An 18,967-nucleotide genomic window follows, 5' to 3' on the forward strand; every position below is an offset into this window, starting at 1 on the left:
GATAGGGGTTTGCTCCCTCTGCTTTTTCCTGAAGTCCATCATCAGCTCCTTCATTTTTTGACGTTGGGGGAGAGGTTATTTCCTGGCACCACTCCACCAGGGCCCTCACCTCCTCTCTGTAGTCTCTCGTCATTGTTGGTAATGGTTGTGTGGTCTACAAACTTGATTGAGTTGGAGGCGTGTGTGGCCACGCAGTCATGGGTGAATAGGGAGTACAGGAGGGGGCTGAGTATGCACCCTTGTGGGGGCCTTGTGTTGAGGATCAGTGAAGTGGAGGTGTTGTTACCTCCCTTCACCACCTTGGGCGGCCTGTCAGGAAGTCCAGGACCCAGTGTGTTGAGGATCAGTGAAGTGGAGGTTTTGTTACCTCCCTTCACCACCTTGGGGCGGCCTGTCAGGAAGTCCAGGACCCAGTGTGTTGAGGATCAGTGAAGTGGAGGTGTTGTTACCTCCATTCACCACTTGGGGGCAGCCTGTCAGGAAGTCCAGGAAGGGGGGGGTTGTTGATGAGCTTGGAGTTACAATGGTGTTGAAGTTTCTCTGGCACCCCAATGGTGGAACAAGCTCCCTCACGACGCCAGGACAGCGGAGTCAATCACCACCTTCCGGAGACACCTGAAACCCCACATCTTTAAGGAATACCTAGGATAGGATAAAGTAATCCTTCTAACCCCCCCCCCCCCCCCTTAAAAGATTTAGATGCGCTATTGTAAAGTGGTTGTTCCACTGGATATCATAAGGTGAATGCACCAATTTGTAAGTCGCTCTGGATAAGAGCGTCTGCTAAATGACTTAAATGTAAATGTAAGTTTGAGCTACAGTCAATGAACGGCATTCTTACATAGGTATTCCTCTTGTCCAGGCACAAGTATTTCACTACACTCGCATTAACATCTGCTAACCATGTGTATGTGACCAATAACATTTGATTTGATTTGATGCATAGTACATTTAAAGTAAAAAAAATAATGAACCCTACGTTCAAAGGTTAGATAACTAGTTAGCTAGAGTGCTAATCCAAATAGCTAGCGAAATGAATTGCATGGAAATTATGGCATGTTGATGTCATCTAGGAAAGTTACCTAACCAGCAAACATGATATTCTTAGCTAGCTAACTATATAATGCAAAAGATTATTTCATGCTAAATCGTCTAGAAACAACTTTTTAGGTTTTCACCTAATGCTAGCTAGCTAGCTAACGATTTCTAGCTAGCTAGGTAGTTTCTTTTGCACAATCTCTTCTGTCTGCCCTTTATCCTTTTACGACACACTGTCACTTGATGTCAGTGTCAACAAAATACTCGGGCACGTTCCAGGCCGTCTTTTTTTCAAGTTTGTTTCACAGATGGGCAGATCTCACAAATTCAGGGGAAATACGCAAATACCAATAATATGGCTTGAAATCTTCAGATGAAGCCTTCATTCCTGGAATAAATAAGTGTACCAATGCAACATCAGAGTTTCAAACGTGGGGCAAGGCACATCATGGGAGTTGACCATTGGTCTGAAAACCAACCATATCTGTTCCTGCAGAAGGCCGCGGTTCCCTGACAGTACTCCAGGGCACGTTCTCAGAGCTTGTGGGGAAACACCTTGCAGGCATATTCACTGTAATTTTCAATCTCTCCTTGTCCCAGTCTGTAATCTTTTGGGATGTGAGCACTCAGTTTGTTTGTTTGACCTGATGCAGATCAGTTTCTGATCGAAACGTTTTCATTAAAATGGTGAATTGGGAGCTTTAACAGTGTTAACGCCACAATCCCAGCCGCACTATACCCTCTCCCATTTGCATGCTCCTTCAACAGATCCCTAGACGACGCGATCTCAATTGCTCTCCACACTGCTCTCACGCATCTAGATAAGAGGAATATCTATGTGAGTATGCTGTTCATTGACTACAGCTCAGTGTTCAACAACTTTATCCCCTCCAAGCTCGTCACCAAACTTAGGACTCTGGGTTTGAACACCTCCCTCTGCAACTGAATCCTAGTTTCCTGACGGGCCAACCCCAGGGGGTGAGGGTAGGGAACATCACGTCCACCCCGCTGACCCATAACACAGGGGCTCCACAGGGGTATGTGCTTAATCCCCTCCTCTACTCCCTGTTCACCCACAACTGTGTGGCCACGCACATCTCCAACACCATTATCAAGTTCGCTGACGATGCAACGGTGGTAGGCCTGATTACCGGCGGCAATGAGTCAGCCTACAGGGAGGAGGTCAGGACCTCTATATCAAACGGTGGAAAAGAAGGCCCAGATAATCGTCAAACACCCCAACCACCCAAGCCATAGACTGTTTTCTCTGCTACAGCACGGGTAAAGGTGCATCAATTTCTACACCAACAGGCTCTTGAACGGCTTCAATCCCCAAGCAATACGACTAATAAATAGCTAACAAAATTGCTACACGGGTAGCATCATTATTGATATTTTATTTAAATATTTGCACTGTCTTTATGCAAACTCACAGGGCTCTACAGTACATACTCACACACACTGTCACTCTAACACATACACAAACACCCACTCCATCACTTGCTCACTCACACATAATATGCACATACAATTTATACTGACTCTACAGACCCGCACACCCATTCACAGGCAAGCTGCTTCTACTCTGTTTATCTTAAATCTTGTTGCCTAGTCCTCTAACCCCCATACATACTGTATCTACCTCCATCACTCCAGTATCCCTGCACATGTAAATTTGGTATTGGAATTGACTTTTTAAATACTTCCTGTGTATAGTATATTTGCTTACTTACTTTATTGTGTATTTCATATTTCCTTGTGTGTGTTTTTTCCAAATAATACAGTGTTATTGACTGCGTTATTGGGTTTTAAGTTTGCAAGAAAATAATTTCCCTGTACTTGTACATGTGACATTAAAACCTATCCAGCAACTTCACACAGCCATTGAAGATGAGTGGGACAATATTCCACAGGCCACAATCAACAGGCCACAATCACCAGGCCACAATCAACAACAATCAACTCTATGCAAAGGAGATGGAGGTATTTGGACATAAATATGGACTTTATTGAAACAAAACTAACATTTATTGTGGAACTGGGAACTCTGGGAGTGCATTCCGATGAAGATCATCAAAGGTAAGTGAATATTTATAACGCTATTTCTGACTTCTGTTGACTCCACAACATGGTGGGTATCTGTATGGCTTGTTTTGGTGTCTGAGCGCTGTACTCAGATTATGGCATGGTGTGCTTTTGCTGTAAAGCTATTTTGAAATCTGACACAGCGGTTGCATTAACCTCTCTGGGTTACGTGGGACACTATTCAACAGCCAGTGAAATAGCAGGGCGGCAAATTCAAAACATCCCAAATCTCATAATTCAAATTTCTCAAACATTTCTCAAACATTTCCCATTTTAAAGATACACTTCTCGTTAATCCAACCACATTGTCCAATTTCAAAAAGCCTTTACGGCGAAAGCATAACATTAGATTATGTTAGGACAGCACCTATACAAGAAAAACCACACAGCCATTTTCCAAGCAAGGAGAGGCGTCACAAAAACCAGAAATACAGCTAAAATTAATCACTAACCTTTGATCTTCATCAGATGGCACTCATAGGACTTCATAGGACTTTGCTCAATAAAGTTCATATTTATATAAAAAAAAACATTTTACATTGGCGTGTAATGTTCAGAAATGTTTTGCCTCCCATAACATCCAGTTAATGAGCATATCAATTTACAGAAATACTCATCATAAATGTTGACAAAATATTAAACTGTTATTCAAAGAATTATGGGTACACTTCTCCTTAATGCAACCGCTGTGTCAGATTTCAAAAAAACTTTACAGCAAAAGCACACTTTGCAATAATCTGAGTACAGCGTTCATACACGAAACCAAACCCGCCATTTTGTAGAGTCAACAAAACTCAAATAATATTATAAATATTCAGTAGAGATACTGGGGTGCAAAGGAGCAAGATAAATCAATAAATACAGTATGGGGATGAGGTAGGTAGATAGATGGGCTGTTTACAGATGGGCTATGTACAGGTGCAGTGATCTGTGAGCTGCTCTGACAGCTGGTGCTTAAAGCTAGTGAGCGAGATATGAGTCTCCAGCTTCAGAGATTTTTGCAGTTCGTTCCAGTCATTGGCAGCAGAGAACTGGAAGGAAAGACGACCAAAGGAGGAATTGGCTTTGGGGGTGACCAGTGAGATATACCTGCTGGAGCGCGTGCTACGAGTGGGTGCTGCTATGGTGACCAGTGAGCTAAGATAAGGCGGGGCTTTACCTAGCAGAGACTTGTAGATAACCTGTAGCCAGTGGGTTTGGCGACGAGTATGAAGCGAGGGCCAACCAACGAGAACGTGGTCAGATAACATGCCTTTTCAGGCGTAAAACAACCTCTTAACATTATGCAACAGTTTCCATGAAAACAATACAGGAACAAAGCAAAAAAGTATTTCAACATTGATTTCATAACATAAACCACCTTTTGGGAGTTTGCTTAAGTCTCAACCTATCAAAGGCCATCTGTCATGTCTGCTTAACGTTCACTGATACCTACGTAACCTGCAAACTAGACTGCAATAGAGTTTGTATATGTTAATGACCAAGTCCTTAAGTGACTATATAATGAAAACGTATATAGCTGCCAGTAAAACAGGATCAACATATTTAATCACGTACAATGGCCAACTTCACTGCATCAAAACTACATCCCCATCAGCATCCTCAGGAACTCTGGTTCTTCTGTCCAAATATCAGACATGGGGCATATGGAATGCCCACCTGAGAAATCGGGTAGGTTACTATTCTGTCCTCTTACAAGTGAAAAAAAATGACACATCTCATTACTGTGTGACCTGAGTGCACTTATTCCTTTACGCATGCACTTTAGTTTTCAATATTTGAGTTCAGTGGCATCTGTACGTTATTGTACAGTTGTATAGTATTTAACTTATTAATTACCAATGACATGTAGGCGTATGCAATATTATCACACTCACTGTACATCACAAAACCACACTCCCCCATGTTTGAGAATTCTTTGAAGCAAGACTTTGGTTGACAACTGCTGCTTTTTTTAAAAATTGACCAATATTCTGAGGAACAACCGCATCTGTCTGCTTACAGTATAAAAACTGCACGTCTATCATGTTCACAACAGACTGATCCTGGGCATCCTGCAGTCATTCACCATGGCACCTGTCTTTGTGCTGACCATTTTCATCGCCGTTCTCTGCTCAGTTCAGGGCCGATCTACAGGGGTAAGTGTCTATCTGAGACTATTGGGAAAACCCTGTGCATGATGAATTATTTGAGTTTTAAACATTTTAACCTATTTTGTTGCATATTTCCTTCTGCTGTTGGCATACAGAAAGCTCCATTTGAAAGGAGTGAAGAGGACATGGAAATTGGTATGTTCATCCTGTCTTTATAAACATTTCGTTGCTGACATTGTATTATGTATCTAAATATCATATTCCATAAATGTAACCTGGTTTTATTAATCATTCATTGTTAGAATGTATATGACGTACAATACCAGTCAAAGGTTTGGACACACCTACTCTTTCAAGGCTTTTTCTTCATTTGCACAATTTTCTACATTGTAGAATAATAGTGAAGACATCAAAACTATGAAATAACACATGGAATCATGTAGTAACCAAAAAAGTGTTAAACAAATCAAAATATATTTGAGATTCTTCAAAGTAGCCACCCTTTGTCTTGATGACAGCTTTATGTACTCTTGGCATTCTCTCAACCAGCTTCATTAGGTCGTCACATGGAATGCATAACGAAAAACTGGTGTGCCTTGTTAAATACATTTGTGGAAGTTCTTTCTTAATGCGTTAGAGCCAATCAGTTGTGTTGTGACAAGGTAGGGGTGGTATACAGAAGATAGCCCTATTTGGTAAAAGACCAATTCCAAATAATGGCAAGAACAACTCAAATAAGAAAAGAGAAATGACAGTCCATCATTACTTTAAAACATGAAGGTCAGTGAAAATGGAACATTTCAAGAACTTTGAAAGTTTCTTCAAGTGCAGTCGCAAAAACCATCAAGCGCTATGATGAAACGGGCTCTCATGAGGAACCCCACTGGAAAGGAAAACGCAGAGTTCCCTATGCTGCAGTTAATTAGAGTAACCAGCCTGAGAAATTGCAGCCCAAATAAATGCTTCAGAGTTCAAGTAACAGAGGATACTGTGTGAATCAGGCCTTCATGGTTGAATTGCAGCAAATAAACCACTACTAAAGGACACCAATAAGAAGAGACTTCCTTGGACCAAAAAGATGAGCAATGGACATTAGACCGGTGGAAATCTGTCCTTTGGTCTGAGTCCAAATTTGAGAATTTTGGTTCCAACCGCCATGTCTTTGTGAGATGCAGAGAAGGTGAACGGATGATGTCCGCATGGGTGGTTCCCACCGTGAAGCATGGAGTAGGAGGTGTGATGGTGTGGGGGTGCTTTGCTGGTGACACTGTCAGTTATTTATTTAGAATTCAAGGCAGACTTAACCAGCGTGGCTACCACAGCATTCCGCAGCAATACGCCATCCCATCTGGAGTGCGCTTAGTGGGACTAATTTGTTTTCAACAGGACAATGACCCAACACACCTCCAGGCTGTGTAAGGGCTATTTGACTAAGAAGGAAAGTGATGCAGTGCTGCATCAGATGACCTGGCCTCCACAATCCCCCGGCCTCAACCCATTTGAGATGGCTTGGGATGAGTTGGACCGCAGAGTGAAGGAAAACCAACAAGTGCTTAGCGTTTGTGGGAACTCCTTCAAGACTGTTGCAAAAGCATTCCAGGTGAAGCTGGTTGAGAGGATGCCAAGAGTGTGCAGTGCTGTCAAGACAAAGAGTGCCTACTTTGAAGAATCTCAAGTATAAAATATGTTGAACAATCTTTTTGGTTACTACATGATCCCATATGTGTTATTTAATAGTTTTGATGTCATAAATTATTTTAAAATGTAGAAAAGAGTAAAAATAAAAACACTTGAATGAGTAACTGTGTCTAAATGTTTGACTGGTACAATATATCTTATTGTAATATTAGTTATTAGGGACACAGTTGCATTTAAGCAATTTTTTTTATCCCATTCCGCAGACAGCACCCGCACCAATAGCATTGAGGAGGAGGATTTTTCTGCTTCAACGCTCATTGAGAAGGCCAACAGAAATCTTGGTAAGGCAGCCTGTATATTCCTACCCTGCATTTCATGACACTGAGAATGAAACACAGATAATAACCTTCACTTGGTGTTGTTTTCTAGGGAAAAGACTTGACGAGCCACTAGTCATGTTTGGGGACATTGCAGTAAATACTGGGTTCATGAACGCTGACCCCTGCACAGCTCACACCTGCAAATGGCCGAAGTCCTCTGATGGGAAAGTTTACGTGCCCTATGTGATCTCTAATCAATACTGTAAATATTTTTCTTCTCTGAAATGATTTTCTTCTGAGCTTAATGGTTTGGTTTTGTGCGTGTGTGTATTGAGTTTCTGACTTTCTTGTTGCTCCATTGAGCAGCGCCCCGGGAGAGGTCCGTTATTAAATGTGGGCTGCAAACCTTTGCTGCATCAACCTGCGTCCGATTCTTTCCGCGAACCAATCAGAGGGACTTTGTGGACATCCAGTCTCTGTCAGGGTATGACCGCTGCACATTACGAGACCTGTTATACTTGTCTTCTGCCACTCTTATTTACTTAGTGTTTACATGACAATTTACTTTACCGTTATTGCTACAAAAAAATAATACTTTATTACTTTTAGAAATGACCTTTATGTCTTCCGTATACACTCTTGTTTGTAGCTGTTTCTCGTATGTTGGACGCCAGAAAAATGGCCAGGTGCTGTCTCTGAAGAGGAAAGGATGTGTCCATCAGTCTGTGGTGCAGCATGAACTGCTGCACGCCTTGGGCTTCAGACACGAGCATTCGCGCAGTGACCGTGACAGCCATGTTCAAATCCTGACTCAGAACATTTTGCCTGGTTAGTGCTTTCTACATCCACAGATGCTGAATTTATAATATATATTTTTAAATAACTTCGTAGGTAAATAATAAATACTATTGTTTACAAGATATGTAAATATTATTCCTGCCCATTTTGAGTAAGACATATTAGTAAAACTTTAATAACTTGAATGTAAACTTTAGTGTACTTCTATCTATTTATAATAATACATTAGTATTTCATTATTTGTAAACATATAGAAACACTGACATGGATTTATAAGCTTTTCAATTAATAAGCATTTACAACATTCATAATAATCTGTAAAGCATTTCTTTATAAGCGTGACTTATTCATGAAAGTAATTATACTGTGTAAGAAAATGATTTATCATGCATTTTCCATCATAGGAAAGGAATCCAATTTCAATAAGGTCAACACGATAAACTTGGGGACTCCATATGACTATAATTCTGTCATGCAATACTCAAGGTAAGTTGAGGACATAATGGAAAGGTTTTCTTTACTGCAATAACAGCTATAATGTTGTATGGCTAAAATAATTTGACCTTTCATAGTCTACTCATGTCATCCTTTAATTTCAATTGATGGTGTGCGAGCTTTCTGCCCAATGTTGTCTGGTTCCAGGTTTGCCTTCTCCAAGAACAATCAGCCCACCATTCTTCCGATCCCTGACAATAATGCAGTTATTGGCAAGGCAACTCAGATGAGCCCTATGGACATTCTGCGGATCAATCGTCTCTACAAATGCAGTAAATGATTTTCTAAGGAGATCTGTTTATCATAACTGCAAAGAAGAGTGTTGATTATTATACCTGCCTGTAAACTTCACGATACCGTTGCTCAATCAATTTGAGATATTTGGGAATATAGAATTTGAATTGAATTTAGTGATATTCTGTTTTTATACTGTTATAAATTGGTGTACAGATTATTTTTTAAAGCCTTGAGCACCATCAACTCAAAAGGCAGAAATACAGCATGTCAATTCTAATAATATTTTATTTTTCCCTTCTCTTTTATTAGGAAAGCAGTTGGACTGATTTGAAAAGTGCGAGGGTAGAGCGTCTGCTGAGGATTGTAACTGCAGTTATAGCTTGCTTTTCAACTTTGAACATGAATTTAAGAAACAAATGATGTTTTATGCTGATAGAATGAATTGAGATGCAGATTTAAAAAAAAAGTTCAAGTATATCTTTACGTCCGTATATCAGATATGTTATGGCTTATCATAGAACATTGGTATGGCAAAGCAAAGTACTGTGGTCTACTGAAACATTATCACAATAAACATGTGTAGCAACGTGTATTTGATAGCCCGTTCTACGTTTGTTATGGTTTATGTTTATTTTTCTGATTGCAAAGGGTACATTGATGGTGATTATCATATAACGTGCACAGGTGTGCAAGTGGATTAGTGGGTAAAACTAAAACCTTCTGTATATTTTTAGGGGAGTTAACAAGGCTCTCTCACCACAGACTACAGTAATGACACATGTCCCAACTCCCACACGCACAGAATATCCTGTATTATACAGCAAATTTAACATTCTGTTACTTTTGCATTTTGGAAGTCTGAAACAACGATATGAGCTTAAAATCGTTGTAGAGTGAGTGTCCAGTAATACTTTACAACATGGTTCCATTTGTTAAAGGTTTATAAAGGGCGTATAATTAGGTTATTAATGATTATTTCATCATTTGTAAATGCATTTTTTGCATTATAAACCATTAATTAAGATAACCCTTATATATTGTCATACAACCTTATTTCTCACTTTTGGGTGTGATGCATTGGTGTTCTGTTCCATGAACAGAGGAGGATGGTTTTAATGATGTGTCTTGACCCACTTTTGATGCCCTGGTCAAATGTACATTATTCAATCATTCCTAATATATTACCTCTTACCAGATTATATAAACACAGGTAATACCTTTGATTGGTGAAACAGTGGAGGAGGTATCCTCTCACAACGTTGAATGTTTTTGTTATCACACCCACCACACACTGACTGAATATGTTTAACAAAGTGTTGAATCTCTCTCGTGTCGCGATTATTACCCAATACTGCCTATAAGTACAGTTTATCTAAGCTCTGTGTGAACTCTAAAATCATCTTTAAATGACTTACATGTACCCAATAAGGTATATCTTATTTTAAAGTGACATACCTATGAATATTTATAACTGATTCATCAACATTTATAACTGCTAAAAGTATACCTTGTTTTAAAGTGGCAATCCGCTGACCAGGAACAAATGAGTTACCAACATTTATAACTGCTGAAAATATATATTTAAAGAAAGTATAAACCTACTGACAATTTATTAAAGAGTTAGGTGGACCAATATTTATACCTTCTAAAAACATACTTTAAAAGGCAGTGGAAACCTTCTGCCAATATGTGAATGAGTTGCAAATATTTATAACAGCATTTAATCTCAAACAAGCAATACATAGTAAGAACAAAATGTAATTTAATAGAATGACACAGGAAAACAATTTTAGCCTATCATTGGTATAGTGAGTAGCCTAGCTAATTCAGATAAACAGGGGGTTTGTTTTACTCCCCTTATTAACATTATAAGTCAGAATATAAATTCGAAACAGATTAACTATTTAAAAATACAACATTAACATAGGGTCTCATGGTCCTCTTCTGTGTCTTTCTTGTTAAGCATTTTCCCATCCTGGAGTCAGACCTTATGGGAATTTAGCATAGACACTCTTGCTACACATAACTCTACTATCATCATTATCATGATTTATACAATTTATGCTTAGCTAGTTATGTTATCCACTGCTAGCTAATAATAATAATAGCTAGCTAGTGTTTAACATTACTTGCTAACACTAATAGCTAGTTACCACAGATTAAAGGGGTTAGCTAATTATCACAATTTTTGCTAATACACTAGCTACTAAGTAAGAGTCTGAGCGAAGAAAGCAGGCGATCATAAACAGTGCCTCTGGAAAGTATTCAGACCCCTTGACTTTTTCCACTTTTGTTATGTTACAGCACTTATTCTAAAATGGATTACATCGTTTTTTTTCTCATCAATATACACAAAATACCCCATAATGACATCGCAAAAACAGGTTTTTAGTAATTTGAGCGAATTTATAAAAAAATGTAAAACTGAAATATCACATCTACATAAGTATTCAGACCCTCTACTGAGTAATTTGTTAAAGCAGATCTTCTCAAGCTTTGTCAGGTCAGATGGGGGAGAATTGCTGCACATCTATTTTCAGGACTCTCCAGAGATGTTTGATTTGGTTTAAGTCCGGGCTTTGGCTTGGCCGCTCAAGGACATTCAGAGACTTGTCCCGATGCCACTCCTGCGTTGTCTTGGCTGTGTGCTTAGGGTCGTTGTCAGGTTGGAAGGTGAACCTTCACCCCAGTCGGAAGTCCTGAGCGCTCTGGAGCAGGTTTTTCTCTCTGTACTTTGCTCCGTTCATCTTTGCCTTAGTCCTGACTAGTCTCCCAGTCCCTGCCACTGCAAAATGGTCCTGGAAGGTTCTCCCATCTCCACAGAGGAACTCTGGAGCTCTGTCAGAGTGACCATCAGGTTCTTGGTCACCTCCCTGAGCAAGGCCCTTCTCCCCTGATTGCTCTGTTTGGCCCGGACAGCCAGCTGTAGGAAGAGTCTTGTTGGTTCCGAACTTCTTCCATTTAAAAATGATGGAGGCCACTGTGTTCGTGGATACTTTCAATGCTGCAGAAATGTTTTGGTACCCTTCTGTGCCTCGGCACAATCCTGTCTCGGAGCTCTACGGACAATTCCTTCAACCTCATGGATTGGTTTTTGCTCTGATATGCACTGTCAACTGTGGGACCTTATATACTGTAGACAGGTGTGTGCCGTTCCAAATAATGTCCAATCAATTGAATTTACCACAGGTGGACTCCAATCAAGTTGTAGAAACAACTCAAGGATGATCAATGGAAACAGACTGCACCTGTGCTCAATTTCGAGTCTCATAGCAAATGGTCTGAATACTTATGTAAATAAGGTATTTCTGTTTTTAACCAGTTTTGCTTTGTCATTATGAGTTATTGTGTGTAGATTTCTAAGAAAAAAAAATGCATTTTAGAATAAGCCTGTAACGTAACAAAATGTGGAAAAAGTCAAGGGGTCTGAATACAGACACTGTAAGTATGATTTATTTACTTTGAAGTACTTCTAAAATAGTGATTTTGTCAGACAGCACATGACCTTGCTAGAAACCTTCACAATCTTCTCCAGTCTGTTCTTGTTGCACACGTTCAAATGACTAAACCAGGCCACCATAGAGAAAGACTGAGTATATAAACACAACAATAAGGAGAGATTGCTACTTTTTTTTTTACTTTTTTACTTTTCTGCACAACATTTGACTCTTTCATTACGCTATTTGTTCAGGTAAATGTAATATCTATGTTGAATGAGAGAACCCGCTGACACGTGATGGAATGTTTGGGCTGCCATCAAAGAGTTCACAGCAGCCGATTTTACATCAGAAGTATTCACAAGGTGTTATTGTGGTCCCTTGTGGCTCAATTGGTGTAGCTTGCACTTGAAATGCAAGGGTTGAGGGGTTTAATTCCCACGGGGGACGAGTGTGAACTAATAAGTTTGCACTCACTTCTGTAAGTCGCTCTGGATAAGAGCTTCTGCTAAATTATTAAATGTCACACCCTGATATATTTCACCTGTCTTGTGCTTGTCTCCACCCCGTTCCAGGTGCACATTTTCCCCATTATCCCCTGCCTGCCTACAGTTCTGTACCTTACTGACTCTGCTCTGGATTACTGACCTCTGCCTGCCCTTGACCTGTCCTTTGACTGCCCCCTGTTTTGTCAATAAACATCTGCAATTCGAACTGTCTGCATCTGGGTCTTATCCTAAGTAGTGATACTAAAATGTTATTTGAGGGGACTTTTGGAGACTGCCAACATGTGAATTAGATTTCTTTTCAAATTTGTTCAATAAGAAAATTACAAAATAATCCATCAGTACATTTGTACACTTATAACACAACTGTCACACCTCAATGTATATCTACTATTTCTGAATATGAACAAATGCAATGAATAAAACCAGAAGAAAAATCTAACATTAAATATGAGGCTTCATTAATTGAATTACTTATATGCATCCTGAAAAGGAAGAATGACACACAGAGAAGGGGACACCTGTTTGGAAATCCTCAAGGTCAAACATATTTAGCCATGATATGATGTCATGGTACAAAATGTTTACATGCACAACTCACACATGTCATGTTTCACACACACGTTTCAAGGATGTCCTATAGAACTCCCACCTGATTTGCAGCAACCTCGACTCAAGTCAAAATGTCCTGACCTGTCAGCGTATTTTTGTGCCCGTATTCACTTATTTGGGGGTCCGTTATCTACTTGTATATGCCTGATGAAAGAGTATAAAAAACAAGCCTAGCTACTGCCATTTCACCCATTCCTTGTCAGAGCTCTGAGGTAAGCGCTGTGCTCAGTATTCGTACAGTATGTGTGTGAGCTGCAATGACTAACACTATAGCTGGTATTAACGGTTTTCCCTTTGTGTTTGCATGTATCCTACAGTCCTTTTATCCTACAGCCAGGGTCTCCTGGCTCTGATGATGGTGTCCTCTGCCTGGGTTGAGAAACTGCCTGAGGTGAGTGACACAGGATACGGAGCAACCATGCCATAAGATCACTGATTTGCTAAACTCAATCGAACAGTGAACGCATATTCAAAGCAACACTGACCTACTGGGACCCCAGTAACATTGGGGCTTTAAAAATACTTCAAACAATAAATAGTGATGTGCAGTTTCTTTAGAGAGAAATCAGATGAAGCCTGAACTGTGCGATGTAGTAGGGAGTTGTAGTTTCCAACAGGCCAGAATTCTACATATTTTAGCACATAAAATGTGGTAATTAACTACAATGACCATAATCCATTGCGTGCCCGCTTAAACTTGTTTGGTCTTTGAGGAGCAGACTTGGAGACTGAGAGAAGAATGAACAATAGATCGAGAGGGTTAGAAAGCAGTTGCTTCCTGAGCCTGAAAATGCCTGATCCATGTGATTGATAGTTGGTATTCCACAGTCATATAAGTATGCTTATTTACTTTGAAGAACTACTCAAATTGTGATTTTTTCAGAAAGCATAGGCACTAGCTGTGTAGAGATGAGATGACCTGCAATTAAATAATAAAGTCATCAAATAAAACAACTAATGTGAATAAATCAAATATAAATCAAATCAAATCAAATTGTATTGGTCACATACACATATTTAACAGATGTTATTGTGGTTGTAGCAAAATGCTTGTGTTCTTAGCTCCAAGAGTGCATTACTATCTAACAATTCACAACAATATACACAAATAAGATGGTGCCAACAGATGTGGCAGCTCTGCTTCTAGCTCCTAAGCAACTTTGCAGTATTTTGTTTCTTATATTATTATCCCAGAACCTTTTTTGTGTGATTACCTACAGCCGGAAATAACTTTTAGATATCAGAGTGGCGGTAACTCACCAGCATTACAACCAGGAATACGAATTTCCAGAGGTTGCTTTGAGGGCCGATACCACGACGGCCCACAAAGAACTACACTGGACTTTATGCAAACTGGAAGCCACATATCCTGAGGCCGCATTTATTGTAGCTGGGGATTTTAACAAAGCAAATTTGAGGAAAACGCTACCGAAGTTCTACCAACACATTGACTGTAGTACTCGCGCTGGTAAAACATTGGACCACTGCTACTCAACTTTTCGAAATGCCTTCAAGGCCCTCCCCCTGCCCTCCCTTCGGCAAATCTGATCACGACTCCATTTTGACCCACCCTTCCTATAGGCAAAAACTCAAACAGGAAGTGCCTGTGCTAAGGTCTATTCAACGCCGGTCTGACCAATTGTAATCCATGCTTCAAGATTGTTTTTATTATGCGGACTGGGATATGTTCCCTGTGGCTCAGTTGGTAGAACATGGTGTTTGCATGGTGTTTGCAACACCAGGTTTGTGGGTTTAATTCCCACGCGGGACCAGTACGGAGAGGGAAAAAAATGTATTAAATTAAATGAAATGTATGCATTCAGTACTGTAAGTTGCTCTGGATAAGAGCGTCTGCTAAATGACTAAAATGTAAATGTAAAATGGGTAGCCTCTGAGAATAACATTGACGAATACATGGATATGGTGACTGAGTTCATCAGAAAGTGTATAGGAGATGTTGTATCCACTGTGACTATTAAAACCTACCCAATGCTTGTGCAGACCAGCTGGCTGTACGCTGCCCTATCCAATCTGGATTTGTGTTCCATTATTAAAGTGAGCAGTGATTCCATGTCTATGTATATAGAGCAGTAGTCTCTAAGGTGCAGGGTTGAGTGGGGTGGGAGCTGGCAAGTGATGGCTATTTAACAGTCTGATGGCCTTGAGATAGAAGCTGTTTTTCAGTCTCTCGGTCCCAGCTTTGATGCACCTGTACTGACCTTACCTTCTGGACGATATCGGGGTGAACAGGCTGGGGCTCGGGTGGTTGATGTCCTTGATTATCTTTTTGGCCATCCTGTGACATCTGGGCTGTAGGTGTCCTGGAGGGCAGGCAGTGTGCTCCCTGTGATGCGTTGGGCAGACCGCACCACCCTCTGGAGAGCCCTTCGGTTGTGGGCGGTGCAGTTGCCATACCAGGCGGTGATACAGCCCGACAGGATGCTCTCAATTGTGCATCTATAAACGTTTGTGAGGGCTAATATTTATACTATTCATGCCAGTCTCTCTTGACTAAGAGTTGAAGAAAGACTGACCGGGTCACTTCTTGTTTTTTATAAGAAACATGAATGTGTTGGAAATTCCAAATTGTTTGCATAGTCAACTTACACACAGCACTGACACACTTACACACAGCACTGACACATACACCATACATGCCACCAGGGGTCTTTTCACAGCCCCCAGGTCCAGAACAAATTAAAGGAAACGTATAGTACTATACAGAGTCATGAGTGCATGGAACTCCCTTCCTTCTTATATAGCGCAGGTGAACCGCAAACCTGTTTTTAAAAATTATATAGAAATCAACACCTCACGGCACAACGTCTCTCCCCCATGTGACCTACTTCTGTGTATTTGCTGACATGAATGTGTAACTGATAGATGCCCACACACTGCATGTTCATGTTTTTAAACGTATGTAAATTGTAAAGTCTTTTGTCTGTAATGTATTTTTTGTTACATGTCGGACCCCAGTAAGACTAGCTGTTGCCATTGGCGTCGGCTAATGGGGATCCTAATTAATCAAATAAAAAAATAAAAAGAAGGGCATTCAAATTGTGGCTTTGATAGGCTTGTGGTTATAAATAAAACATGAATAAATGTCTCAGAAACACAAGATAATGGAGAAGACACATGGACTGTTAGTTAGACATCACAAGCAGGAAGGTAACACGTTTCAATTTGTTTTGCTCAGACACTCGAAAAGAACTGATCACAATTAAATGTTTTTTTTTTGTGTGTGTTTTGGGAATGTAGGTTGGAGTTGGGGCGGGATTTTGTGAAGGGGTAAAATGTACAACTATTTACTTCCAGTGGATTTTTGATTGAAAACAATGAATAAAAGCCCTGTGATTTGATTAGTGTAACGGCCGTCGTAGGAAGTGGACCAAAACGCAGCGGGTACGTGAATGCTCATATTTACTTTATTACGAACACCACACAAAAACAACAAAACGAAAACATGAATGACAGCCAACAGCTCTGCAGGCTAAACATAGCAATGCATGAATACAACTTCCCACAAAGGGACAGGTGAAACAGGGGTACCTAAGTATGACTCTCAATCAGCAACAACGATGTACAGCTGTTCCTGATTGAGAGCCATACCAGGCCAACAAAGAAATACACAACATAGAAAACCATAGAAATACAAAACAAGAACATTACCCAAAAACCCCGGAACACATAAATCAAACACCCCTCTTACATAAATACATATCCCATTGAACCCCGAACCACATAAAACAAATACCCCCTGCCACGTCCTGACCAAACTACAATAACCAATAACCCCTTATACCGGTCAGGACGTGACAATTAGATTGATGTTTTAGTTCCTTTGTGGAACTATTGTTAGCATCAAATAGGATAGTTGCCATTCCTAATGTGTGTAGATGGGCAGATACATTTCCAACACAAATACAAGCAAGTAATGAAGATAGAAAAATAGCTTAAAGTATGCATTTTTTATGATTATTACTTCATGTACAGTTCTGTTTAGTTTTTACATTGTATTTTCAACACTTTAGGTTTCAGCTTTATTTCACTAATTAAACTAAACTTAACTGTGTCACGCCCTGATCTGTTTCACCTGTCCCTTTGATTGTCTCCACCCCCTCCAGGTGTCGCTTATTTTCCCCGAGAGTGCCTGGAATCGGGGTCTCTTCGATACTTTTCTTCACGGATTATCTGAGGAGGTAAAGGATGAGCTAGCTGCTCGGGAATTGCCGGTGGACCTCGACTCCCTTATCGCCCTAACGAGCCAACAAGACCTGGAAACCACCTTGAGATGCCTGGTCTCAACCAACCCCACTACCTGGAGCCGTTAACTGGTCTGGGTGGAGTATGCCCAGAACACCCTTCCCTTTTCTGCCACGGGACTCTCCTCTTTCGAGTGCTCCATGGGGTATCCGTCTCCACTCTTCCCAGAAAAAGAGCAGGTGGTCAGCGGACCCTCGGCCCAGATGTTTGTCCGCCGCTGTCGACGTACCTGGAGAAGAGCCAGGGCGGTTATTCTCAAGACCAACTCCAGGTATCGTCGACAAGCGGACCGTTGCCGGACCCCAGCTCCCCGCCACCGCATTGGGCAGAGGGTATGCTTTCCACCCGGGACCTGCCCCTGCGGGTAGAGTCCTGCAAACTGTCTCCCCATTTCATTGGTCCTTTTCCCATCTCTAGAGTCCTTAGTTCCACTGCTGTCTTGTGTTACCCCATACCCTCCGTATCCACGCTACTTTCCATGTGTCCAGAATTAAACCCGTGTCTCACTGTCCTTTGTCTTCTGTTTCCAGGCCCATACCTCCCCCCGGGTAATCGATGGCCTGCCAGCGTATACGGTGAGACGCCTCCTGAGGGTTCGACCACGGGGCAGGGTTTCCAGTAACTGGTTGACTGGGAGGGTTATGGCCCGGAGGAGAGGTGCTGGGTTCCTGCTAAAGACATCTTGGACCCGGCACTCATTGCCAATTTCCTCCGCCGTCAGCCAGGTATGCGCCCAGGTAGGACACCAAGTGGCATCCCTGGGGGGGGGGGCACTACTGTCACGCCCTGATCTGTTTCACCTGTCCCTGTGATTGTCTCCACCCCCTCCAGGTGTCACTGATTTTCCCCAGTGTATTTATCCCTGTTTCCTTTCTCTATGTGACAGTTCGTCTTGTATGTTTAGTCAAGTCAACCAGCGTGTTTTCCCCCGTATTCCTTTTCTATTTTCTTTTGCTAGTCTTCCTGGCTTTGACCACTGCCTGACCATCCTGCCTGCCCTTCGGTATCTATTGGACTCTGAACGGGTTGTGACCTTTCGCCTGTACACAACCATGCTCTTGCCTACCCCTTTTTGGATTAACATTGTAAGACTCCAACCATCTGCATCTGGGTCTCGCCTTGACAAACTGTTTTAATTTAGATTTCATGTGATCTTTAATGCATCTTCTATATTTTATTTGATCTTTGATGTGCCTTTGTACAAGATCAAGAGCATCTCGGGACAGTTACTGTCTGTGTTTTGTCTGGAAGAGTTTCTTCATGTGAGTGTGCAAAGACACCAACATTGTGCAAATAACTGAAGACATTCACTTACATTTTGTAAAAAAAAATGTTTCTGTCTCTCACATGGTAGAGGTTTGATATGATGACAACATAATGTGCTATCTTTTTCAGTCTGTGTTAACAAACTCCCATGGTCAGATAACATGTCTTATCAAGCGTAA

At 41.0% G+C, this 18,967-nt stretch overlaps 1 protein-coding gene across 1 annotated transcript; it reads left to right on the top strand.

The window, feature by feature from the left end:
• The first annotated feature begins 5,159 nt into the window (after positions 1-5,159).
• Positions 5,160-9,289, top strand: lce (Low choriolytic enzyme). The gene is given in 9 exon segments (NM_001165261.2): positions 5,160-5,261; positions 5,372-5,411; positions 7,118-7,195; positions 7,284-7,436; positions 7,541-7,658; positions 7,824-8,002; positions 8,377-8,458; positions 8,615-8,739; positions 9,014-9,289. Coding segments are annotated over 9 exon segments (861 nt in total). The 5' UTR covers positions 5,160-5,192; the 3' UTR covers positions 9,031-9,289.
• The last annotated feature ends 9,678 nt before the right edge of the window (positions 9,290-18,967 follow it).

This window comes from Salmo salar, chromosome ssa26 (genome assembly GCF_905237065.1).
Source record: "Salmo salar chromosome ssa26, Ssal_v3.1, whole genome shotgun sequence".
Taxonomy (NCBI): Eukaryota; Metazoa; Chordata; class Actinopteri; order Salmoniformes; family Salmonidae; genus Salmo; species Salmo salar.